At 45.2% G+C, this 27,802-nt stretch overlaps 1 protein-coding gene across 1 annotated transcript in view; it reads left to right on the top strand.

Annotated features, from left to right (window-relative positions):
• Positions 1–27,098, top strand: part of LOC8042799 (chitin deacetylase 1) — a 75,244-nt gene extending 48,146 nt beyond the window's left edge. The window contains exons 2-4 of the mRNA XM_002415787.5: positions 22,320–22,535; positions 24,293–24,629; positions 25,895–27,098. Coding sequence (XP_002415832.3) covers positions 22,320–22,535; positions 24,293–24,629; positions 25,895–26,810 — 1,469 coding nt within the window. The 3' untranslated portion in view covers positions 26,811–27,098. The remainder of the gene's footprint in view (positions 1–22,319; positions 22,536–24,292; positions 24,630–25,894) is intronic.
• The last annotated feature ends 704 nt before the right edge of the window (positions 27,099–27,802 follow it).

Genomic DNA, 27,802 nt, shown 5'->3' with positions numbered 1-27,802 from the left:
TTCAGAAGATTGCAGGCATGTTCAGAGCGCAGATAGTACGGTCTTAATAGAACTCGAGTAGTTGAAGTTGTTTTGTATTTGCGAGTGTACTTTCCATTCAGACTACAGGTACATTTTGTGTAGACTCGAAGGGTGCCCTACTGAAAAAACACTTTTAGTATACTAAATATGCTTATAATGTGTCGCTTTTTACCAAATAATAATAATAATGTTGCTTGTGTGTTTATACAGCCGGAAGTTAGTCAGCCCCAATGGGTGCATGTCTGCTGTCTCAGCTGCAGATGAGAAGTTTAACCAGTGCAGTACAACCGCTAGCCTGGAGTCCTTAATGTGTACCACGCAGTAGTGATACACGACCGCACGCCGGTACGATGCTCATCCAGATCGAAACGGGCAGGGGTGGGGATTGAACCCAGTATCCCTGGGTTCTGCAGAGAGAGCTTCCGCGGTTTTTACCAAGGGTGGTTTTAAGAAACAACTGCAAAATCGTCTTACTTGACTTTGTAGCGCGTGCTGGTGTTTGAGCTGTGCAGTTTGCTGCACATATGAAATATCCCCTCCCCCCAAAAAAAATATATTGAAAAGAAAAAAGGACATTGCGAATGTTTCTGCAACTAACTTCGGTCTGGCTTAACGCTGTAGAGGACCGATTTGACCGGTGCAGTATACCTGACAACCTGGGTTAAGCATCAGACGCGAGTATACTATGCTCATGCACCCATAGCGAAGCGTTCCTCAACGACGTCAAAACAGAACTGCAGCCTCTTTACCGTCACTATATTGTCACCATGCAACAGTTCATGAAACGTAGGGTGTATCGTATTTTGCTTCACCCTTCCTGTTTCGTGATTTGATCTTCGGCGTTCGAAACGGCTAATCCCGCATTCTGATTGACTGTGAGCGATAATAAGATGCTCAGGAATCACTTCCTTTTCATGAACTGTCATTGACTACAGCCACAGCAACATTTGAGGCAGTGACAAAACATACCGCTGATGTTGGGACTACTTCAGACTGAATGCGTTTCTCTTCCAATTTTATAAAGTAACTCTAATTGAACCGAGTGAAGAAGAAACGAAAGTTACAGTTAATGAACTGTCATTGTACTTTAAAAAATATGCAGTTATACCAAATATGTGTCACATAACACTTACTTGGATGCGTTTAACAGGTTAGGATCCGGCTTCGTTTGCTTGTGTATTACAGTTGAGAAGAAATCCGACGTGTTTGAAAAGGTTCCCGTGCTGTGCCAACACCTTCTAAGAATCACGGCCTGCGCGCTTAATCCATGACGTCATGGTGGCTAGTCCAATGCGCGTAAAAGTGACTGAGCCGGCTGGGCTTGGCAGTGCGGGCGTGCTGGCTACGTGTCCCGTAGCTTCGAATAGAGGGGTTTGTACGATTCGTATTTACGCGTGCATGACGAGGGGCTATAGTTAATAAATTGACAGGTTTTTTTAATAGTTTTTATTTTAAAGGAAAGTTCTGAGTTCTAGGCTTCGTGTATCGAATAACAACGAGCGAAAACGATACTCATGGTAAATATTGCCGAGAATGCCCACGCCACAAACATTTCATTGACCTTTATGAAACCAAATGAAAGACTGGTCTGCAATCACAAATATTTCAATTTGGAATACCTTCGATGTTACCTTTAGTCCTGTCATCTCAAAAATAAATTTTCTTAATGAAGGGCTCATGCAAGTGTTGCGCAGATCCCTGTAAAAATAGACTGAAAAATAAGCATCTTCATGCCAATTTTCTTTTTGTGCCAAATTCAGTCAATTTTATTGTGATGGTAAACAAAGATTAATTATGGCCTCCCCATTAAAATTATAATGCGTAAAAGAGAGGGTATGCTGAAGTGATTTTTTTCTGGTAGCCAATAAACGGGTTTGATTCAATCGCACCTAAATAAACTGCAAAAGTTGATACCTGAGAACAGGCAATCATATTTTTTACCATTTTAATTGAAACTGGCAAGATGAATGCGGGATAAAACTCCAATCAATGCTACAGCTGCTCAGATATCTAGGGAATACACGTGTATGTGATATAAGGTTATGTCGATGTCATCGCTATTTGCTTTCTAAAATTCTAACAAAAATATTGTGGATGTATGATGCAACTAGAGTGAATGAGTATGATCTAGAAAAAATACTAAAGGTTGTGTTGTGTCTGAACTAAAACGGGGACAATAAATAAAAAGTAAGAATAACGGCACAAAGGGTTTTTTGTATATTTTTATCACTTTTTATGAAAGGTGAACACAGATAACAATATTCTGAGCTCTCATCCTAAACCAACGAAATGTTTCAAAACGCTTCCGAAAACCACTATACCTCCTTGAGAATACAGAAAATAGCGGAGTGGTTCAGCACTTCATTATACAGGGGGTGTAGTTTCAGTATGGAAGTGCAGAGATAAAATAAAATTGCGAAAACGGCTTGACATACCTTCATTGGTCGTCCGCTGTGTAGAACAAATTGAAAATCTTCGGTTCCCGGGGCTTCAATTACCCCAAGCCCCCGCCCACAAACACTAATAAAACATTGGCCCTCACATTCGCTGTAAACGCTTTCGACGACGAGAGACAAGGCGAAAACCAAAGCCCGCGTGTCTGCCTCCATATACATCCAGCGAACTTAGTGTGCGTCTCAAATCCACCGTCGCGCTTCTCTTTGCCTGAGGGCCATCTGGCGTCCGCAAAAGTTGCACCATCACCGTCGCGTAAACTTCTTTCTTTTTTTGTATTTCTTTATTTATTAGCGTCAAATGTGCAACGTCACGGCGCTCATCGGCTTTGTGCGTTTCTTTTTATCACTGACCAAAAAAACAAATCACGCTTGTTTGTGCCTGATTGGTTTAGTCGGAAATATACTTCGTTTCACCCCAAGTCCAGACGCGGCCCATGCCGCGAACTCACGAAACCGATCGGTCAGCATCAAAAGCCTACAATCATGGAGGTGTCCGATATGTTTCCGTATACGTGTTGTTCTATATCATCACTGAACAGATCACAAACAGAAAAGGGACCGATGACTTAGTCAGTATCGTTGCATGTGTGCTAGGTGGTGAAGGCTTCCTGTTGACTGACTCTCGACGCAATTGGCTTAGGCAACACCACCTAGATACTGATAGGGCATGCCTACCAACGTCACACTAAAGGCCTGATAACGGGCACAGCTACTGTTGATTCGCTCCCTCTTTCGCATTTGTTATCGTATTCGCGTGACTTCGTTGGCGCGGTCAATGGTCAGCGGCGTCCGGGCAGACAGGAAACTCGTCTGCTACTTGCATAGAGGTGCGATGATGTCAGAACGCTGAGCTCTTATCGGCCGATTGAAAGACAAAATAGTGAGTATACCTAGAGCTAGCATTGAGGTCTACCCACTATCCCTTCAATCAAAACCAATCGGAGCTTAGCGTCATTCTGACTTCACCGCTACTCCTGCGAAAGAAGCAGATGACTTGCTCTCTGCATAGGGTTACGTTTAGTGTTGTGTAGAGGGAACAGTTCTAAGGTCTTCATGTAGGTGGTGTCGGCCTAGGTGCTGTGACGTAGCTAACGCCACAAAATGAAACACGCAAACTTCAGTTTGTAGCAGTTGGTTGCGCTGGCCTAGCTCCGCCCTCGGCTCCCACGTCTGGAGTAATTTCTCCATCTAGATCTCGAGGTCACTGCAGAAGTGAACTCACCGGACCGTCCTATCGTATACTTACATCCGCAAACGATATCGGGGTACGTTTTCCATCTGATAACAGCGCGCAAAATGAGGTTGTTGACTCTCAAACTTTAAAATCGCAAAAGCGTTTATTTCTCCCTTTCTTTCTAATTGCAGGAAGTTAGCAGCTTTTTTTAAGTTTGTGGTTGCCGTACCGGCAAAACAATGATTTTTTTTTTCTTTTAGGAGGAAGGTTATACATTTTTGTTTTCGGGAGCAGCCTTGCACAAAAGAATACAAGGAACCTGCAACGCGAGCAAATAGCAATACCAGAAAATAAGAAATTTAACAAACACTTGACGACCAAGTCCGGCGACTCCCTCGATGAAAAAGAAAGCGAATAAGTATTCTAATTTTTGTACTTTACTTTTATGAAACAAACAAAACACTAACTTGATGTATATTTTTTTTTCTCGTAAACTTTCAATATCAGAATTACGGTTAATATGCTTTTTGCTGTACTTCGAATATTACAGGTGCGGTCACCGCGTCGACCCGGTCTGGCTACTAAGGTGGTCAATATACACAATCCGTAAACTAGAAATACACTTCAAGTGTACTTTCCAAAATGCCTCATAAATGTGCAAACATAAAATATACTTTTAGTGCTTTGCTTTGTACCATCGGTAGTTTTCAGTCCAGCCCACAGGCGTGACGTATGCCCGTTGGCTGGAGTCGAGAAGAAACAGTAGCGCGGCACCCAAGCTCTTGAGTATTCACACCGCGATGCACGCGCGTGGCTGGAGGAATGGCCGCGGAATCAACCGCGGGTGAAAGGTGATGGTCAAGGATCACCTCGTTTTGTGCCTCGCGGTGGTGGCGGCGAGCAAAAAAAAAAAAAAACGGCGCAGTGATCAAGCGCCTTGTTCACTTCCTATACTCTAGGCGCTTCCGGTCACGCTGGCAAGTGTTCGAGGAGCAATGCGTGATTTGTTATTCCGGAGAAATTCCGGGATAATAAGGCATGCCTCGTTGAAGCGGCGCCGGCCGGCGTGCAAGTGTACAGTAATGCGCGTTTGTATCCGTTGCCACGTTCATTTCTCTCACAACTTTGCTTTAAAAAAAAAAAAAAAGTACTTGGAAGATTCTTTAACGCCTCAATATCTCTTTTAACTCGTGAAGAACGGTTTCGCCTCAAATAGAATCGCACCCTTGCGCTCTAAAAGGCAGCTGGACGATGAAGAATTCTTTCGCATAAAAAAAAAAAACATGTTTAAAAGAACCCGTTATAACTGCAGCAATACTTAAAAAAAAAAAAAAAAAAAAAAAAAAAAAACAAGCTGGAGGTGATTCATGGTAATGAAACCCGAGACTTCTGTGTTCCTGAGTCTCGGGTTTTATTACCATGAACCTCTATAGGTTTTTCAAGAAGACCTCTTTTAGGGTGCAAAATATGGACAGTTTTAGGGTGCAAAATATGGACAAGATGAAGAACACCTAAAAATCCTTTTACGACCAGATATTTTTTTTTTATTAGCATCAAGTTTTTTTTCGTGATTTTTTTTTTTTTTTTTTGCGTTGTTAACTTATTGGGAAAGGGTAAATACTAAGATAGGCTAGAGGTGAACAGGACGACGCTATATACAAAACGATGTACTCTAAAACGGCGTTCTATGAAAATGGTTCGTTCATATAAACACCTTACATAAATTATAAAGAGAATTTTACTGCGATTCACAATTCTAGCTGGCATATTAAATTACCAACGTCCAAAGATTGCGCTAGTCCAGATTATAAATTCAAAAACTGCATACCTGCCTTGCAACAAAGGTGTTTTAAAGCTGCAAAAAAGAATCGAATAATTTAAGGTACGCCGCGTTTTCTGCTAAGAAAAACAAAACGTACATTGGAATCACATCTTTATTTATTTTTTTCTTTGTGAAGTTAGGTTATATATATTTTTGGTGCGCGCAATCTTGTGTTTCACGAAAATAATACAGTAATACAAAACCAATAATTCGGGAGCGTCCATAACGCGCGTCGAAAACTGCGGCTTTGGAATGTTCCACACAGCGTCCTCATAATATGATTGTATAGCTTGTAGTAATTTTTCAGCAACCTCACTGGAAAGAGGAATAATGTATGAGGTAATTTATGCATAATAATACTCAAACAGCAATTAATGTTTTTTTTTGTTGTTTTTTGTTTTCTTGTGCAACAATTTGCTGTCACTTGTATTTTTATGAGTGTAATCAGGCTTTAGCAACGGGTGTGTTTTGCCGGTGTTCTGCTCAAAATTAGATTAAGACTTTGGTTTATTGTGGCTTTGTGTTGCTCAAGCAGCTATGCCTATAAGATGCGCCTGATTTAGACTTTAGTATTGCGGCTGAATAAACATCTGAAAAAACTAAGGCGTAACATTTTTATTTTGAATGTATCGTTAATTGAATTACTTTTAGTAGATAATACGCATGCTTCAAGACTGTTCACAAAACTTAAACATTTGATTTATAAGGACCATTAAATTAATTATTCTGGTTTCGAACGTTACAAGCGGCGTATCACGCTGTGGGACGCAAGAAAACTATGCATCATAATGTTTCCCAATTTCGGGGTTTAAACATCAAGATTAATACGCACCAGCTTGCCTGCACGTTGACGTTTTTTTATTTTAACTATGCACAAAGAAAGTGAGGGAGATGAGGCTACCGCTTTTGAATATTCTTTTGTCTTTTGTTTTTTGACAGTAAGTGCCAGGGGCTAAAAGTGAAATGAATGGCTGGAACCACGTCCACAACGAGAAGAGTGGTTTCCTTTGGGGAACCACTGTTCCCGTTTCATCTAAAATCCGTCCACAGGCGATCACGCTTATCCATTATTCACCGCCATATCAACTAACATGACGCACGTTATATCGCAAAAGCTTCTAGCAACCCGTACCGTAGCAGGAGTGCCACAATGCAACGATGCAATGCAATGTCCAGCTTAACGTAATAACCTCAAGATAACACAAGCGTCTCTCACAGGCACGCCTACTAACGCTCAGAAAACCGTCACTCGGCCACAAATTGGGTCAACATCGCAAACGGCTAAGCAACACGGCAGAAGAAGAAAAACAAAAAGGCGGAACACCGCTCCAAGATGCATTCTTTGAGACGCACCGCCAGCAACAGCAACAACATCAGCTCTTCGAAACGAACACGAACGATAAAAGACGACGACGACGAACGGTTCTAGACAACGGATTGACGCCTCACGATTCGCGAAGGGACAGAGACGCGCGAACGGGCACTTCAGCTTGGGCGACGATGACGATTGAGCAGCAGGGAAGGAAGGAGAGGCGCTACCAGTTCATGACAACGCGTCGGGGCTTTCGCTAGACCCCTGATGGACGCCATAGAGGTCATTGGGGTCGCGTACCCCTTTCCCGCGTACTGTCGTCCGCGTTCCGGAAACCAACTGTGGCTTTCTCAATCCGCCGCGGGTCGCCGCGAGTTCACACGGGCGGATAAATAAGAACAACGACAATAGAAGCAGCAAAGCAAACCGAAGCGAATAACGGGACCTGTAGGGGGAGTTGGAAGGCTCGCGCGCCGTTAACCAACAATGGTGATGCAGCCTTCATGGCCTGAGCTGTGTCACTATGCAGGAACCAGATTCCTGGCAGAGGTCGTACGAACCAGATTTCCTGGTTTTCGAGTTTTAAAATTAGACGCGCGTTAATTTAACTGCCCATTCAACTACTGTTGAGACGCCTGCGTTATCCGTCCTTTTGTTGTTCTATATAGTGTTTCTTTTTGTTCCTCTGTTGTTGCTGTTTTTTTGTTTTTTTTTGTCCTGAGTTAGGGGTACAGTCATTACGAGATTTAGGGTGACATAAAGTCTCTGTGTTTTTTTGTTTTTTTTTTCTAACGAACGACTTTTATAATGAATTATATTTTGGCGTTATGTGAGCTCTCAGGGAGAAACAGTCAAAACGGTGCAAAAAAAAAAGGCAGCTGACACGTTTTGTGGGCAAGGAAAGGTGTATAAAGCCCGACCCCAGAAGCCTTTTTCTGGAAATGTCTTAAACAGCTGCAGTAACTTCCTTCTAGAGACGTCTACAGACCGTACGAGCTGTTCTAGAAAATATGGTCCGTTCAAAAAGTAAATAAGAGAAAGGAAGGGCGCCTCTTTCGGATGGCGAGCCTCGCAACACGCTCTCGCTGCCTTCCGCCGTGCTTTTTTCTGGCCGCGCGCGCAGCACGCTCGAAGCTCACGAGACCTCCACGTCGTCCTCCTTCGGAACTTTACTTATGGTCAATGACAGGATTGGAACGGAAGGAAGGTCTTTCGGTTGTCCAACGTCCAGAGCGAGCTTCCTGCCTTCAATGAACGCGTCGACGTCTCGAGAACTTCGAGCGTGCACGCGCAGCCAAAGCACGGTGGAAGGCGACGACGGGGTGCGCCGGAGGCCGCAGGCATCCGAAAGAGGCGTTCTGCTGTTTTTATCCTGTCTGCGACTACAATGCGTCCTGTAGCCTTCGACGCGAGGAGCTAAAAAAACAAACGCACGTCTTATATTTATGTATTTATTGATTTATGTATTGAAACACCTTAAAGGACCCTTCAAAAAAGCCGTTGCTTAAGGAAAAAAAAATACAAATCGCGCGAGAAAAAAAGAAAAAAAGAGATTTCGACAAAACGTTATATAGACATAACTTGAACGTCAACAAAACCTGCGAACACTGTACTCGCCCCAAAAGAAAATACACAACAAAACTAAACATAAGGCAACAATGTACAAACAGTTTGTCACCAAAACACACAAAAAAGGCTAAAAACAACAACAACAACAACAACAAACCGGGACTTGCAGTTTTTAAGGAAGCCATCGAAGCGTGACAAGTGTCCACACATTCCCCGCGAAACCCGTATATACGCATAACAAACACACGTCTGCGCAACGGACACGCGAGGCGGGGATTTGAGAATGTGCCCATTCCGCGGACGCAGAGCCGCCAAAACGCTCGCACTTACGGCCATATGTGTTTACGAGGCTATGCACTGCGCTGCCCGACCGCCGCTTGCAGGTAGTGCGCCGACGGCCGGGACGTAAAAAGGGGGTCATTTTGGGCCACGCGCCACGTAACCCGATGCCCGTCCAACAGAAGTGACGCCGTCTTAATCTCTTATTTGTGTGAAAAGAAATAATATATATATATATATATTTCCTAGCCAATATTCGAAGACACGTGGATAGGATTTCCTGGACTTTTTTTCTTTTGTGTTTTAGCGTGTCGGCTTGTAGCGGACACAGATCAGACATGGGTAAATTACTTTCAAAATGTCATTTAATTACAATTACAATTACTTAGCTCCCAAAGTAGTTTAACTACAATTACAATTACTACTACGCAAAAGTAGTTCATTGCAATTACAAATTACTTTTTAGAAGTAATGCAATTACTTTACAATTACTTATTTCTGCGAGTTACCCACCTTGGGCCATATAACTGTAAAGAAGTTATATGGCCGCTGTATAAATGTCACGCATTGTACTTTCTTTTTATGCAATTTTTTAAATGGATTATAGAACTTAATAGTTTGGAGTGATGAACTCCTGCGTTCTTATATTCTCAAAAATAAAAATAAATGGCGACAAAATTCACAGGTGCGAAGTGAATCTCCTTAGAGCTTATGCAAATGGTATCCAAGTCAAACCAACAAAAAAATTAACTTAAAAATAATACAAGGAAAAAAATATGCGACAGTACTGGTATCATAAAACTCACGTAAAATGGCTAATAAGAGAAACTTGTAAACGACGTCAAACATTTAAAGAATACGAGAACTTACGAAAGCATTTCAGCCACGATGATTCGCTGCCTCTCCCTATCTGTGGACTTGTAACATGCCGGATGTGGGTAACCGTAGCACGCAAACTGTGGTTACTTCCACAAAACTAGTGTCACAATAGCAGCAACTCTATTGCCAGGGATTCTGGGTTCATTCAGTGCACGGGAACACCCGAAAAGCTCCTGAGATAGATAATAAATTTAGGATCGTCATGTAGCTAATCATTAGGATAGCAATGATTGTATCAATGTTATGCGTCTCATAAAGAAAACTGATTTGAATTTAGCATGGCAAGAACAACCTCGAAAAATTCGGGATACGCTGTAAACAACTTTATTTTCGCGAATCGCCTACAATTCGCGAAAAATAAGTCCCGCGAGCAATTCCGGTAAAATGTAAACACATTGGAATCTATATTGCGTCGCAAAAATTAGAATCCGCGATTTATTCCAAAACTGCGGCCTCTTGGACACCTCGATTTCATGATTTACTTGAGCGTGTTTCAGCAGAAAGATATAGACGAGCCAGTATTATTTTTTTTTATAACTGTAAGTATTATTGAAAGTGACAAAAAAGTTGCCTACCTGCAAATGTTTCCGCAAACTGGAGGTCGCCTTTCGGTTTGTTGAATTTGTTTTCAGAGACGGTGCAGAGAATTTGCACCTCACGATTACATTTTTTTACGTTGCTGCTAACCTGTTTAAAGAATTTTTCGTAACAAGGCCCCGGCAGCCTTTCCTTTTCCATAATAGATAAGACTGTTGCAGGTTCTCAATGCAAAGCAGAACTGCGTGCCTCGGGACGGTTTCACAGGCCAGGACGAGAGGACAACGCGTGGGGGGTCACGATAGAGGTGTAAAAGCAAAGTACAAGCCAAGCCCTCTATATATATAAAAAAAAGCCTTCAACTAACAACAAATGTAAAAACAAGATCCCTACAGTCTAAAGCCGCGGTTTGTAGGTTTTGGAATCTCATCCAATCAGGCTGACAAACGGTTGAAAGGGTTTGGTAGAGCGAGCACTAAATGATTAAGATTTATACAAAAAGGTAGACGAGGATTGGGAGAAGGAAGAGCAGTGTAGCAACAACAGTTGGAAGTAAGGCAGGGTGAGTCGTGTTAATGAGACCTGCTGTTTCTTTGCTTCTTCGCCTCGATGAAAGGGTAGCACGACTTACTGTTAGTGGTACCAACATACGAGATAGAGGAGAAGGACGTCAAAAACTCATAAAGAAAAGAGAATAATTTCATGAACAAAAAAATCCCCAAACTTGACTGAAATATGTAAGCGTATGTGCTAGCGGCGAAGGCACGCAAGGAGAGCCTCGAATCTCCCCGCCTCGACCGGATGATGTGATCGGAGCCAACCAGCTCGACTTCGACCCCCGATGCCCCCGTGTGGGAATGAGAAAAAAGAAAGACGTACCCCTAGAAACAGGAGCAACAGGATGCGAACGAGACGAAGAGTCAGATTCAACTACGACAGGAACGAAAACGGACGCAAACGTAACCCTCATTTATTAAATTATCTCTCAAATTCTTCATTAAATTGTTTTACAGTCTACAAAATCCTTCATTCCGTTCTATCCCAGCCTCTCTTTCCCATCCTTCTTTTCCCTCTTTTTGAGCAGGTTGGGAGACACTGTCTCCCCTGTCGCTTTGGCTGTGCTGTCGTCTCCGTGGCCAGGGGGGAAAAGCGCCGCCGCCGCAAAATCTTACAAAAGTAATTGTAATTGTGCCTGAAATTTAGCAATTACTGACGATAGAAAGTAATTAAATTACAATTACAATTCCTTTTAGCCAAAAGTAATTATTACAATTACAAATTACCAGAAAAAGTAATTAAATTACAGTAATTTAATTACTGTAATTTAATTACTACCCAAGTATGACACAGATACATGTATGCGGATACTTTTTTTCTTCTTTTTAGAGTTAACTACTCTTACCACAATTACGACATTCCAGAAATTCAATTTAAACGAAGATCGTTTCGATGGATTAAAATTTTGGCGCCTCAGTTTTTGTTATGTTGACCGAGCACATTCATCGGTGTTTCCTCGATAAATACACAAAAAAACAACGTAACAAAAAACCCTTAATGTAGGCATGATTTCAGGTTGTATGACCATCTACAGGAACATCACAACACTAAAGCCGGGATCATACTGCTCATACATTATACAAAAGACAGTTTGCATACAGATTCGAGTGCGATTCACCGCAAGATCCGTGCTTCGAATGCCGCATGGCAGTGAGTTCAAGGAGAAAGCTTGGCAGGCGGCATTCGAACCACGGATACTGCAGTGACTCGTGTTTCCAGACTGTCGTTTGTGTGGTGTATGAGCCGTGTAACCCCGGCTTTACACGAGAGTACGGGAAACACACACACACACACAAATATATATATATATATATATATATATAAACGAATATGTGCAGATGAATGAACCGTACTTAATCCAATGAATTAAAGAATCCAAGTTTTTCAGGAACCCGCCGAAAGCCAAAAAATGGCGGAGCCAGGATTTGGCTTTCGGCGGGTTCCTGAAAAACTTGGATTCTTTAATTCATTGGATTAAGTACGGTTCATTCATCTGCACATATTCGTTTATATCCCCCTCGGAGACCACGTACGATGACGTGAAGTGCCCGTGTTGTATATATATATATATATATATATATATATATATATATATATATATATATATATATAGTTACGATACGACCACTCGAAATCAAGTAACCCTGATACTAACCGAGCGATAGGCATCAGTGTGAGCAAACAAAGAATCATTACAATGAAACTTAGTTAAAAGAAGACTACAATTCTAACCACGAGAGGCATCAATAAATAAAATAAACTTTCCGCTCTATATTTTTTGTTTCGTTAAAGGGAATTTTTATGCCAATAATAAAAGAGCATAAATTTTTCATCAACTCGTTCGTGACAAGGGTTATCAAGCAGTACAAATATAAGCAAACGGATTCAAATACAATTTCCCCCTCACACAATTAATGAGTAAAATCAATTGCGGCATAAAACTGTAAACCTTCCGCCGCTCGACGGGTTTTTGATGCGATCAGATCAGCAAAGAGCAGTTCCTATAGCGCAATATTTTATGTTAAAACATATAGACCCCTTTCAAAAACGTGGCAACTCTGTGCGCCAGTAGCAACAGTGTGCGCGTTCTCTATGGTGAAGTAATGCCGTTTCTTCTTTGGCATGGTAAATGCAAGTAACCCTGTTCTGTTTCCCATCGCCCGCTGGGAAAATAACCTTGCTAGCGTACCTTTATTAAGTGAAGAGAGGATTCCGGAGTTTTACTCTAGCAGGTATGCAGCAGAATGCTGCTTCGATTCAAGCTACAACTTCAGCGTCGAGTAATACGTGGTCCCATCGACGTTGACGACAACAAACAGCTCCAAGCGAAGGTCCCACTTTTTCTTTGCCTTCATACGGCTGTTTTTTCGGCCGTTGTGTAACTGCAATAACGCTGAAACTTAGGCCAATTTGTACAGCTTTATTGTTCCAGACATTCCTTTTCCAAAGAAGGCTGGCTGTCGGCGTCAGCCGGTGCATGTTGCTTCTTTTGTTTTTCCTCGACTTGTGAGCAGGAGGAATTGAGACCTATCGCTGGTGAGGCGGTTTCCTCTGGGACTTGGACTTCCGGAACGGGAAAAACTGATGGCACAGCAAATTCCCGCAGCAGGCGATGGCCACTTGCGACATTTGTGAAAAAGTCTGTCTTTAGGAAGTGGAGCGAGCAGACTCTGGTGAACTACGAGACCTTGGAAACATGTGGTATGAAACCTGAAAACAAAGAAGCTGTTATCATGATGTGTCTGCAAGTCATTTTTGAAGTCCACAAAGTGTCTAGTCCACTAAACTTGCAGAGAAAAAGACGCCCTCAAGGGGAACTTAATGCGGTGCTGTCGCAATACTGCATGACATTATAATGTAAAATGGTGTTAGTGGATGCGTTAGTAACATAACCAAGATCTAAAAAGAAACGCAACTGCAAAACGCAGTTTTCTTTTTCTGTGCGTTTGGCACGTGTAGTTCGTTAAAGAGCAGAAAACGTTAGCAGGACTGATACGCGAATTTGACGCCCGTTTCGTTTAGCCACGCCAACGGTATCTGTCTATTGAGCAACACGAAGTACGAATGAAATAACAACGTAGCGTATTAAGCAACTGCATGCAAAATCGCGAGGCTGGCCAAACTTCAGCGCCGGTGCGCCGGGTGAAACCAACGTTCGTTTATCCGCGTCAGACGCATCTAACAACAATAGTAAAAAAAAACGCAAAGCGGTATAATGCAGCGTTGATATATTATCCGTTAATCAAATGCGAATTCGTGAAATTATCCAAACGGCTGCGGCGCGGACGATGCAATGTGTATATAACCGCAATATTTCCGTCCGGATTTGTCGGTATATCCACATTGCGTGCAGACCAGGACACAGCAGTGTGTTGGCCTCTTTGCTGACACTCTGCAGCGCATGAACTCTTCCCAAAACAACAGGTGAAGCGCCTAAAGGCCCGTTCACACTCTTGCGACCGAGTACGACTGAGAGAGACGAGATCTCTCACAACTTCTTAAATGTTTCTAGAATGAGGGAACACACTGACATTGTGGCGCCACCTATTCGGTGACCCTAGAACTGCATTTCACAAAAGCGAAGGTTTTGCGGGATTTCCGAGGTCAAATGTGCGTAATACCCATAGAAAGGCTCGTTTATAACATTGACAAAAGCTTTTCGAGCCAAAAAAGAAAGGATATTGCGCGAGAAATAAAAAAAAATATGCCGGACCGCCGAGTTTACACTGCTTCCCAATAGATGGCGCCAGTGTGTTCTCTGGTTTAAGAAGTTTTAAGGAACCCAGGTTTAAAGGTCGCAAGCAGTCGCAAGAGTATGAACGGGCCTTAAAGCTCGATTGGCGCACAGCCAGGTTGTGGCCCGCTTTCCTTCACCATGGCACGCAAGACACTGGCCGCCTCGGTGTTGCCATGGTTACCATGCCGAGACACACGGTTGCAGGGTTTCCAGCCGCAGTGTCCTTTAAACAAACAGAAACAAGAAAAATCAAAAAGACAAAGTAATAAGCATTCGAACATATGACATTGAAAGCAGCACCTCCCACAACTTTGTTTTGTATACTTTTGGGGTAGTGACAAACCCATCGCCGTCACTAGAGACCAAACCGGTTTTTAAGCCTTTTGCGACTTCTTAGGACCAGCTCCACTGCAGCACATCCGGTCCTAAGAAGTCGCAAAAGGCTTAAAAACCGGTCTGGTCTGTCTCTCTCGGTCTTACTCGGTCGCAAGAGTGTGAACGGGCCTTTACTTCCGGATCCTATCAGGCCACACCGTTGTTCCTTGCGTGCCAAATAAGGTCATCTCTCGATTTTTTTCTTTTACTAATTGAATGTTTTTTTTGTTTGGTTTTTTTAATTATCGCAACACGGAACAGCTTGAATCATAAAACCTCAGTGCAGGAGTCTCATAGCCCCCGGACACACACAGACAACGGGAACGACCATCACGCAATACAACCATTAGGAAACAAAACACACTTTCGTACATATTTGTATACGGTTCTCATTCCAAGTAATCAAATTACTGGTAATAGATTATTTTTGGGAGTACTTTTAAGCTTATTTTATTACATTTAGAAGGAAGTAATCGCAAGCGAAATCTCATTACTTTTGGAAGTACTAAAATTACTTTTAACCGTTACTATTTTTTCCTCCCCTTTCTAATGGCGCTTTTTTGTTTCTGCAAATTTCCTATACGAAAGAATCCTCGAACCAAGTCTTCGACAGGAAGATGATCTTCAAAAATTGGTGGATTGCGAAGAGAAGCAGTTTGTAATACGCTGATTCTAATCCAGTGACGGGCAGTAACAAATACCTGTTTTCAAACCGGCAGAAATAGCTGCCGTTGTGTAAATCCGAAGTAATCGGAACAATAACGGTTATAGTTCTTTAAGTGACGGTCAATTACCTTTACTCTCAAGTAATCGTGTAATCTAATAGAAAATGTTTTATTCAACAGTAATTAATTGTAATTGCAATCGATTCTATACTCTTTTTCAAGTAACGTACGTGTACAAAACTAATGTTAAAATGCTTGCCGCTCGCCTTGCCCTTCGTTTCTGGAGTTGTCTGCGACCATATACTGTCCAGACCGGTTATAACGAAGTCGGTTATAACGGAATGGCGGATATAGCGAAGAGATTTCCAATTCCCGTTGACTTCGCTATAACCGGTCTCGACAGTACACCTTTTCCACAAGGGGGCCGCCATCTTGAATGTCGCTACTTCCGGTATGGGCGAAAACATTGTTTCGCCGTCGCCGCTCCAGTAGAATGTAAGCGTAACCGCCACCCATTCTCGTCTTGCCTCACCTCTATTTTATTACTATTTGCAGGTCGAAATGTTTCATTATTTCTTTCGCCGCCCATACCGGATACGTCCACTAGATAGCTAAAAATAAAACTTAAAAAAGAAACAACAACAACAAAAAAATCTTGCAGCTCTGTGTTTGCGCGAATGCGTGACATTGTTCCAAAAGCGAGCCCTCTGACAATTCCGAGCGACACAAGTATATATATATAGGAAGCGACTTCACGCAAATTCTCACGCATAAGGAGTCGCCTCGAACAGGTTATGCCCGAGAACAAGGGGAAACGTTATAATGGCGGAACTGGGAAAAGAAAATAATTACAACAATAATAAGTGGCAGACTCTTTTCTCCGCGAATAACCGGGAATAGCTTTGCAGGCAGTTTCCGGAGGGAGAGAGAGGGGTGGATTCCTTGAGCCCAAGCAAGACCAAGTCGCTTTCGTCTCGCCTCTGAACTGAAGAGAACACAGGTCACTGAAAAGAAGGGGGGTGATTTCTTTTTCGTTGCAGAGAAGTTTGTACCGCCCTTGGTAAACAAATGTAGCCGCCTTCTTCGCGTGAAGTCACACCTCAGCAGTTGTAGGTCCAAAGCAGTGTAGCATCCGGTGGCCCGTTGTCGTTATGGCTTGATATCAGAAGTTGACATTCTTAACTCAAGGTGCGGCTCATTATATCCACGCTTCTTGTTTCGGCGTTCTAAGGCGTTCTAAGTCGCTGGCTAAATTGCTACAGCGGTGGCACTATGTTCCGTTAAACCTTGTGTCCGAGCGGGTTCAAAAGCGAGTTGCAACGCAAACACAAACGCACAGAGTAAAAAACGCGATGTCAATAGGTTCACTGGCAGCCATAGCTATATGCACGACTGCCGAGCGGGTGTTGATGGCAAGCTTTCATGGTTCTTTTGCGACGTGCATTCCACACCATCAAGGTTGCCGGTCTTGGCAGCCTATTAATGTGAGCTCGTTCCGAGCATGCGCTCTAAACAGCGCCCCCAACAAAGACATCCAGTGAAAACGACACCTTCAACAAACTTTGCGCACACCAGCTCGGAGCACGTGGAGCGAAAGCTCGCGCTGCAGGACCCTGAGATATCATGGGTTCAGTCCCCAATCCTGTCCGTTTCGATCTGGATGAGCATCGTACCGGCTTGCGGGCGTGTACACTGTGTTAAAAACCCCAGGCTATCAGTGGTACTACGCTGGCTAAATTTCACATCTACAATGTAAAGCAGTGTCGCCGCTTCTCAAAGGCAGACCGACTATAAGCTGTAGAAAACAAACGTCTTTTCATCTGTTTCTTTTTACATGTCGACTTAAAACGAAAATATATTTAGAACTCAGTTACGAAGAAGACACGGCCGGCCACTTCATTATCCTCATAATTAAAAATACAAAACATAAATGCTAATAATATTAAACTCGATGTAAGAAGAAGAAAAACGGCCACGACTCTGCACCAACGGACGGAAGCGCGACCCCACGCAATAGAGGAGCCACAAAGGCCACAAAACACAAAAAACAAACTCAAGAAACGGAGGGAGAAGAACACGAGGAATGTGTACACACACGCACACGCCGCGCATATACGCGGGAGGAACAGGGACATGGAAACTTTGAGGCCAATGGTACCCCGGAAGGAGCAATAATTTCTCGCCGTTTTTTCTCTTTGCTTCTCTGACGTAACTCGCCCGCGGCGGTTCTATTGATGACATAGAGTGTGGCCACGGCGGCGGTGGCGAAGGCGGTTAGAGAACAACAATTACGCATCGCGTGGACGTCGGTGCGTGCAAACGTTGTTCAATCGCGCAGCGTCTCTCCGCCGGAGCTCAGGGAAGACCATCACGGACAGAAAGGTCGTTCCGGCGGGACTCTAATGGTCATCAGGGTCCGGAGACTCTCCCCGCCGGACGTGTGCTGCCTTCCGTCGTGCGGCTTCCAGCGTGTGGACACGCGTCGCTTTCGAGTAGGGGGCAGTCGTATCTATACACTTACGATGTTCTCTGTCACGCTAGAGCAAGAAAACCGTTTGAAATTACCAAAGCCGCAGCCCCCACATGACCATACGTCATACAAGGGACGCGGTGTTTGAAGCATATTTGGTTCATATGTATGTCTGCTTCGAAGTTTTCTGCAGACAGTTTTTGTTACCGCGAGGTACAAATTGTTGGAGGAACGGGTGTGAGCGCGTGCGGCTTTAGATTGTATACTTCCGTTGAGCCGCTGGTCGGCAGTTGTGCTCCCGCGCCATCATGCTGCCGAAGATCCTTCTACGGAAATCGTTCGACTTCTGTCGTCGAAGACGAGTGACTGTTGTTGAATCGCGCCACCAGGGATAAAAAAAAAAATGGAACCAAGCAGATATGATTGTATTCTGCCTGATATTTAGATATTTGGAAGCACTTCTCTGTTTCTCTCTTGACACTCCCGAAAAAAACTTTCCACGTACTGCCGCCTCCGAGAGGGCGCTCCATATCGTTACTTTTTAGATTAAGTTATAGTTGAAGCACGTGGAGTGAAAAAGCTGGTGTTGCGTGCTAACCAATAAGAACACTGGCTTCTATCCCCACCACTGTCCCGTTTCGATCTGGACGGGCATCATATACCGCGGCCTGCGGTCGTGTATCATCACTACCGCGTGATGCAATAGCTGTCGTATTGCACTGGCCAAATTTGTCACTCACATCGTGTACCAATATGGCGAAAGGGTTTTGCAGATTAACCCCACGCTGTCGAAACATCTAACGACACATTTAACATCTTTCTGACGTTCCGACAAAATTCACTGACCTCTGTCGACTCTCTTGGCTTTCACTGGTTTTCACCGGGCCATGTCGGCATCTACCAATAAACTTGCTCGATGCCCGGCACACAGCGCTCTGAGAACTGGAATCGACCTTGTTCGAAAGAGAGTAGCGATATTCAGATTCAAGCGTTGAAATTTCTCACTGCACCGAAAGAAAACCTAAACAACATCAATCCGCAAAAGCCTTAAAAAATCCTTAAAAAAAATAAAAACTTAGTGAGGTATTGTTATTTGTTACTCGGACAAGAAGTAACCAGAGCACGTGACTCGCGTCTGTTTCAGGAAAGAAACGAAGTCGCTACTTCGTTAATGAAAAGAGTAACGAAATTCAAGTAAATCGCTACTTGTAACGCACTCAAACTGGTTCACACATTTGCATCTGAATCTGATCGACTGCGTTGCAACCGCGAACGACCGCTCACGGCGAGAGAAAGCACTGTCGCCGTCTGTCGGATAGCCCGGGAACCTTTCCAATCTGCGTATATTTTTACGCGTTTGTTTTTCAACGTGGGCTCGAATTAATTTGAACAATGTTATAAACGAAAAATTTTCGTAGAGAGTGCGTAGGTTTCATCTCGCAAATAGTGCAAACCTTTCAGTCTAGCTGCACAACCAATCAGAGCTCGGCGCGCTGACGTCGTCGCACCCTCTCCTCTCCTCCTCTCCCTCGGTTTCTCTCCGTATGCAGAGAGAAAGTTGTCTGCTTCTAGCACAATAATTGCAGTGACATCAGAATGACGCTTTGATTGAAAGGATAGTGAGTAGACTTCAATGATAGACGCCTTTAGGTCTACCCACTATTTTTTTTTTTTTCAATCAGCCAATAAGAGCTCGTTGTCCTGGCATCATCGCGAGTCCTGAAGAAAAGCAGACGAACTTGCGCTCTGTACAGCGACAGCTCGGGGGAGGGAGCTGGCACGAAACGAACTTAGCCCGTCGAACCGAACCAGACTTTTGAGGTCTTCTCCGGGGAGGACCCTCCGAAAGAAGACAAAATGCGTAGCTGCAATTAGCCCAGTTCTGGATTTGCCTCTCGGAATGAAAGGGAAAACGCCAAGAAACAAGAACGAGGCGATAAAATGGTCGCGCGGAGGTCTCCGGGGGCTCACGCTGACCCAGATGGAACGGCAACGAGGGTTCATGTCGTCTGTCTTAGTGCGCCCGGATTTCAGAGTGGTTTCAACCGCTCGATCGGAGTCGTTTGCGATGCCAGCCGCGAGGGGGCGACGAAAGCGTTGAGCGCCTCCCCTCGGCGCATGCGCTCTTCCACCGACTTGCGCAGGAGGCGTCCGCCATTATTTTCCAAACCCTCCCCATGATTTGAGTTGCCCTCTTAAATCTGGGGCTCTCTGGTCTCTCTGCCTCTGTCCTGGCGTTTTGTGTAGACGTGTAGACATGCTGCAGACATCGACGCGACGTACCCTCCATATACTGCTAGAGTGCCCAGATTTGAAAGTGTTTCCAACTGCTCGATCAGAGTCACGTGCTTTGTGGGCCGCGTATTTGCTGGTGGCCGTAGCTGTGAACACTATCAAGATGGCCGCTCTTGGCAACTCATTAATGCCACCTCGTCCTGAGCATGCACTCTAAACAGCACCCACAAGTATGGCGTCCGGAGAATCCTCCCTATAAGGAGTATTCACTGGACGCCATATTTGTGGGTGCTCTCTAGAGCGCATGCTCAGAACGCGCCCCCATTAATAGGCTGCTAAGACCGGCCCTTCTGACGGTGTGGAATGCACGTTGCAAAAGAACCGTGGAAGCTAGCCATCAGCACGCGCTCAGCAGTCGTGCACACAGCTATGGCCGCCAGTGAATACTTCCTATACAACGTCCATCGTCTGCCAGCCTTTCTGCCACGAGCCGCAACACACGCACGCGCACGAGCAACCAAACGTTATGCGTTCCTGAATTGCTCCCTCTCTTAACTCTGGGCTCTCTAGCTTCTGCATACCTGTTCTGCGTACTAAAACTGGATACGGCACGAATCGCAGACTGTGCGAGGCCGGTTGACTTCTGAACTCTGGCCTTATATATAGTTCGTGGCGACTGAATTTTGAATCGCGCTGGTACGTACCTCTCTCGCGCCGCGCAGATGTCAAGGCTTTTGTGGCGCCCGATGCCCGCCGAACTTGAGTGTTAGCCGCCATCATACTACCAGTCTAGCGGGCTGTGTTTGCAAGGTGGTCGATTTGTACGACCGCCGCAATATCGCGCCGCAGTTCTAGGTGCGGAAGACAGTGCAGTTTGGTACTGGTATACGATGAAAACTTTGCGACTTGGTTTCAACAACGAGGAAAGGAGCTTAAAATGCACTGCCTGAGGCTGAAAACAACAACACAAAACGTTCCTACGCCTGGTGTCTGCTCTGTTGCTGTCTTTACCGGAGCATAAAATATTCATAAATTGCTTTTGACACAAGCACACAAAATTTCGTTTTGTCTTATAGCTGATGCTGTCGTAGTTTCTGTATCTACAGAAATTCGCTGCATATTTCACCTATTCTGCAGAAATTATGAATCCTGATTTAGCTTGGTTATTTCTACGATACATAAAAAAAAAATCGCCACGTCAGTCACTGAGTTTCATAGCATCCTTAGTCATAAATGCGGAAACAAAAAAACAAAACGCGTGCACGTATAAATGCTTGAAGAAGTTATAACGAAAAAGCCGCCGATATTTTCCCGGTTCTCTCTAATTTAAGAGGCCATAATCAAAATTAGTGTGGCGGAAAAGTGCTAATTTTTGGCGCACACCCCCGAGTGCCGAAAACTTCACTCCCAACATTACTAATGCGAAAGCATTAACTGTCCCACGGAGCGAAACCGGCGTTGTCTGTAACCATCTGTAGCAGAAAAGCGGCAGCTAAATTCCCATTCCCAATAAAACCGAAAGAAAAGCACAGCCACGCGGATGCATCGTCAGGGAAGCCGTGGAGCCGGCAGGGTTCCCCGCGCATGCGCTGTGGGAAAGCGTGACGTCATCGCCGGAGCGCAATAGGAAGACGCGGCGAGCTGCTTGTAGGGATGCGCTGCGTGCACGAATGCTTTCGCATTCCTACACGTAAGCAATCTTAAGTGTCTTCTTTAATCTATAACACTGTCCGATTTAAGATGTAAAAAAAAATAAAATGAAGCGCCGAGATCGTGTTTATTTTAACAGTGTCGCGCAGATTGCGAGCGCACCTCGGCCAGAGTATAAATCCGACAACTAAAAAAAAAAAAAATGCGTTCACCAGTGCTCAAGAAAAACAAAATACTGTTTTGTCTTTACATGTTGCCAGACAAAAGTGTGTGTTGTGGCATTCAGCCGCGATTCCACTGCTACTATACATCGTCTAAAATGACAGTCTGGAGAGACTCTCTGAAGCGCGTATCTTCCTTGTATGCTGATCCCGTACCATTGGTCGTGCAATAAACTGTCTGCACATTAATGTTCCAAGCGTGTATGAAGCCAACATGGTTCCAACAAGCTTGAGGCGTCTCCTCTGATAATTCCGTCATTATACACGCCTTGCAGCGAACACCGTGTCTTTTGCTCGATGTCCACGAGCAGTGTGCCATATACCCGTCTACCAACGAACCGTGCACCTCTTTCTGCGCAGGTCGCAGCCGCGCCAAGCGGGCATCGCTGGCGGACGACTACGAGTGCGTCTACCCGGACGGACTGTTTGCGGACCCCGAGACCTGCCGGAGGTTCTACATCTGCTCGGCGGGCACCCCGTACAGCCAGACGTGTCCGCCGTCGCTCTACTTCGACGACGTCAAGAAGTTCTGCACCTTCAAGAACAAGGAACTCACCTGCGGACCCGTCGACACCAGTAAGTCCGATTCCGAGGTTACCTGCAATAGATGCCCGGATCGCTAGATATCAGAAGCAATGCTCACGAAGGTTTCCGCGACCTAATGAAATAAAAGGCGAGCAAGAACAAGGAGAAAAAGACGGGACAGGTACTGCCCCGTCATTCACTTGTACGTATAGTCCTTGTCCTTTTGCGATGTCAGTGTTTGTTATGTGTAACCAACTAGCCCGCCAGTTTTTACCGCTTGTGACCGTTCACGACGAGATAACACACTGGCGACATCTATCGGGGAGCCCTGAAATACTGGCGATCTGCGTAAATTTATTAACATTTTACGCGTCATCATTTCACCGTATGCTTGACATCATTCTAGAAATGTTATAAGAAACCATTGCTCGTAGACAGCGCCTAGATTTGACCTCGCAAATACTCAAAAACCTTGGGTTTAGAGATATGTAAAGATCGCAAACGTTTCAGGAGTACCGTATAAATGATACTGTGCCAGTTTCTTTTTCTCGTTTTAAAAATGTGTAAACCAAACCAGCATTTGGTATGACAATTCAATGCACTACGGAAACTCTTAGTTCGTGACCTAGACCTTATATAGAAGAACATCAAGTCTGGAGCTCTTTGGAGCACCAAATATTAAGTCAGTCCAAAGTGTTTGTAAGCACTTTGGAGTACCTGGAATTAAGATGTGGACAACTTTGGAGCACCTTAATATAAATTCGGAATACTTTCAATCATCCATCGGGACGTACCGTATACGTTTTAGAGCGCTTAGGAGACCCTAGCTATAAAATCCAGAGGCACTCTGGAACATCTAATATTAGGTCTGGAGCATTTGAGAATACCCAAACATTAAACACGGAGAACTTTGGCACCCGAAACATGTACAGAGGGTACTTTGGCGTACCTAGCTATTGAATCTAGACCACTTTAAGACACCTTAGTTTGGCTTTCGCAGAACTTTACGGTTACGGCACCTATAATCGGAGACAACTGCATTCTTGAAAATGAGGAGGCGTGCGTGTGCAAAGCCTTAGTCGGTTCTCAAACACGCATGCTCTCGTATACGTTTCTTTCAGCAGCAAATGTACATAGTTTTAGTGTTACGTCAGGCGTCAACCGCGATTTATTGTTTGCTCTCGTATAAATACGAGGGGTGTTCAATAAGTTTTGCCACCTGAGTTGTAATTTTTTTTTTTTTTTTTTATTCCGTGATGCGATTGAAAGATGTTGATTCAAATGAAAGCTCGGAATCTCCTCATTTCCAGGAGCACCAGCGGCGGTGCGCCATAATCAACTGCATGCTGTCGTAAAAAAAAAAAAAAAAAAAATGAAGGCGCTGTTGACGCCACCAACGGCGCACTGAATCGGTAACCTCTTCGTCGGACGCAAACTGTATATATACCCTTCAGATATTCCTGCGTCTTGGAAAACAGCCCCAAGTCTGATGGCGCGAGATCCGGGCTGTAAGGTGGGTGAGGCAAAACATCTTGGATTGGATTCATTAAAAAACAAAAAAAAAACGAAAAAAAAAAAAAAAACGCCCTTATTCTTTTACGACGGTTTGCTGGGACTGGTACACCGGTAACGGAAGTGCATAGCGGAGAAAGAGGATATTTCGAACTTTCGCTGGAATGTAACATATTTCAATTGCATCTCAAAAGAAAAGAAAGAAAAGCTACACCCAGGGGTCAAAACGTATTGAACAGCTTTAGTATATTCGCTGCACAGAGTACAACATTTGTCGCCTCTATTTTGTTCAACAGCGACGACAGCGAAGCCGCCCCCGGACCTCGAGGCTGCACCCAAGTGCGACCCTACCGTGTGCGTGCTCCCGGAGTGCTGGTGCAGCCCGGACGGCACGCTGATACCGGGAGGCCTGGAGCCCAAGGACATCCCGCAGATGATCCTCATGTCGTTCGATGGAGCCATGAACCAGATGAACTACCCGCAGTACCGGTCCCTCCTCAACAAGGAACACCGCAAGAACCCCAACGGATGTCCCATCAAGGCCACCTTCTTCGTCAGTCACGAGTACACGAGCTACTTCTACGTCCAGAAGATGTTCGCTGACGGCCACGAGATGGCGTCCAACAGTGTCAGGTCAGCGTCGCTTTTCCATTTCTTTGCAGAACCGAATAGACCCTTTTTCAAAACCCCGTTTAGCAACACTAGCAGTCGCCATTTCTAGGTGGCGCAATTACCGCGCGATATAAAGCCACGGGTCAAAAAGCGCGTGATTGGATCCGAGTCCTCGCCGAACGCTGACGCAAACCTCGTGTCCAATGGCTGGTCCGAATGCGTGCCCAACCAATGGCAGACTGGAATAGTTGGTGCAGCAGCTACTGGATGGTGCGCAGTTTTGAAAAGCGTCAATTCGGAGAGTCGTTACGCTATTGCTAAATCTAGCTCCAGTACAGTCGGTCTGAATCGTGTCATTAAATAAGACTCAGAGAAACGGCATTTCAGCCATCTTGGAGCTCACTTGCCAGTACCCTGAAGCTGCTATATCTCAAATCGAAGAAAATTATTTTTCCAGCCTCCAGAAATGTTAAAACAGTCCGAAACCGAGCAATACGATATCGCAGGTGCTTTCTAACACAAAGCTCGAGAGCCAAAAAAAAAAAAAAAAAAAGGCGGCGCTTACAAGCAATCCGGGAGTGGGGTGGCCATACGACTAAGTGTAGGTTATTTAGTGTCTAGAAACAAATTCACGGCACAGCAGATAAAAGTTGGGAGTCACTGACCATACTTGTTTCTTGCTAGCCTTCCGTGACATCTCGTCCGCGAATAGGGAGGCCATTTTGGAGACAACAATTTTTGTATGATCTCTCAAATCCGTCCATTCATACATACCACAGACTGCGACCTTGTAAAAACCACTGGAAAAGCGACAGGGGTTCTGTAATATAACTTAAAAAGTCCAGACGTTGTATAGCGAGACTAGTGGCATTTTATAGGTGGAAGCATTTTAAATGCGAGGACGTGTTAAGTTAGCCAACAGCCCCCAACTATTTTTAAAAACTTTTGCTATTGCTTAAAGCGCTGGTTTTGTTCTAAAGCTTCCAGAGTATCCTTAACAGATCACCCACACAGCAAATCCATATATTAAACATTTCATAATAGTACGTAAATAGAGATGACAAAGCAAATAACCAATAAGCAGCAACAGCAATTTCGAGTTGCAGATTGCACAAAGCCTTCTTTTAGTAAGATCTCATCGAGCTAAAACCCGCACTCATACTCTGTACTTTCCAATATTGTGAGATAAAAAAGCTTCTAAAATGAGCTGAGATTCCTTACCTTAACTACCAGGTACTTTTTCCACTATTGAAAGCGTCATTCTGAGTTATATCCCATTTTTACAGTCACAAGGGACCCGAGAGCTGGTGGGCAAAGGCCAAGTACGAGAACTGGACCGAGGAGATGGTGGGCATGCGAGAGATCCTGAACCGCTTCGGCAACGTCTCCAAGGACACCATCCTGGGCATGCGCGCCCCGTACCTCAAGCCCGGCGGCAACGAGATGCTCAACATGATCTACGACTTCGCCTTCGCCTACGACTCGTCCTTCGCCGCCCCACCGAGCAAAGTCCCGCTCTGGCCGTACACGCTTGACTATCGCGTGCCCCACCACTGCGTCAACAAGGGCTGCGCCACCCACGCCTACCCTGGCGTCTGGGAGATCCCGCTAAACACCATGTACGGCGAAGACGGCACCGGAGGACAGTGCGTCCTCGCGGACCAGTGCGTGTTCCCTGCCGACGATGAAGACACCGTTTTTGAGTTCCTTCTGGAGAACTTCCTCCGCCACTACCGCACGAATCGGGCACCGCTGGGTCTCTATTTCCACGTCAACTGGTTCACGGACAAGATGAAGACCAAGGCGCTGCACCGTTTCGTCGATCACGTGCTGAAGAACTACGACAATGCCTGGTTCGTGACCATGCAGCAGGCCCTGCTCTGGATGAGGTCTCCCAAGCGCACCGCCGAACTTCGAGAGTTCGACGCCTGGGGATGCGTCAAGAGGGAACCTTCCTGCAACATCCCGACAACGTGCGCCCTGCAGTTCGGTGACACGGACAACTACGGAGATCTGCGGTACATGGAGACTTGCACGGCCTGCCCGGCCAGATACCCGTGGATCGGGAACTACGCCGGCTCCTACAAGGGCAAGATGATCATGGACCAGGTCGCCGACGAAGAAGGACGGTCACCGCCGTCGTCGACGTCCGCTTCGTCGGAGAGCTTCGAGGACAGCCACAACTCCACCAGCGCCATCTGAATCGGACACGACGACGGGAACACGTAGGGGAAATGCAGGAGGACATTTTCTTTTTTTTCACGTAGCACGACCAGTTTTTCCAAGACCATAATCATAATTTATCGTCTCTCGCGCCGCGCATGTAAGAACTGTGTTCTGTTTCATCTGCCATGTTTTGACCCTCCTTTCATTGTTCGCGTTGTTTGTTTGTTTACTTGTTTTTGCTTGTCGTTGTGTAAAGGCACAAAGACTCGTGGGGCGTCTTTTGCCCGAGGCAGGATCAATAAAAACGTTTTGCTGGCTTTTGTACGCAGGTCCTTTGGAAATAACTGGCTGCCGACTGAAATCAGTGAGTGTTCACGTCAGCTATGTTGCTACGAACAGTCGACCGTCGGCGTTCAGCTCTCGCCTTTTGGCGGCAAGCCGCAAAGATGTGTCCCAGAAGCGGCACACCGCCCCAACAAAGCGGGACGCTCTTGGGTCATGCACACCCATCGCAACGCCAGCATGTTCCTTGTAGAGGTGTCCTTGAACGATTCACCGTTGAGCCGCCGATTTCGGTAGACGGAAGGCTTGACGGCTGCGGTTCGGTGGTCCGAAGCGTCGATCTCGACGCGGCGCCATTTCCGACCCGGTACATTTCGGAATCTGCTGCAGCTGCCGGTGATGACGCAGAGGCGTGAATTTCAGTCACTGGAGATTTGGCCACTTTGACCGCTCTGACCATGTCCAGTGCTTTACTCAGTGCTAAAGTGGTCTCGACGAGCAGACGCTGCTGTAACGCGTCGTCATGGAGGCCGCAAACGCGACGCGGTCTCGAAGCCTGTCGTCGATCATTGCGCCGAACTCGCAGTGACCAGTCAAGCGTCGGAGCTTGAAGTTCGCCACAATTTATCTCGGCGGGTCCTCGGGCGCAAATTCTTCGAACTGCAGTTTTGGAGCGATAGCTGCAATGGCTGAGCGCTGCCGCTGTCAATGCTGCACGTTTACCAGTTTACCTCGCCGCCAATGTT

This window comes from Ixodes scapularis, unplaced genomic scaffold, assembly GCF_016920785.2.
Source record: "Ixodes scapularis isolate PalLabHiFi unplaced genomic scaffold, ASM1692078v2 PGA_scaffold13__105_contigs__length_92229423, whole genome shotgun sequence".
Lineage (NCBI taxonomy): Eukaryota > Metazoa > Arthropoda > Arachnida > Ixodida > Ixodidae > Ixodes > Ixodes scapularis.
The sequence above is the reverse complement of the archived record's forward strand: the minus strand, read 5'-3'. Positions and strand labels throughout refer to the sequence as shown.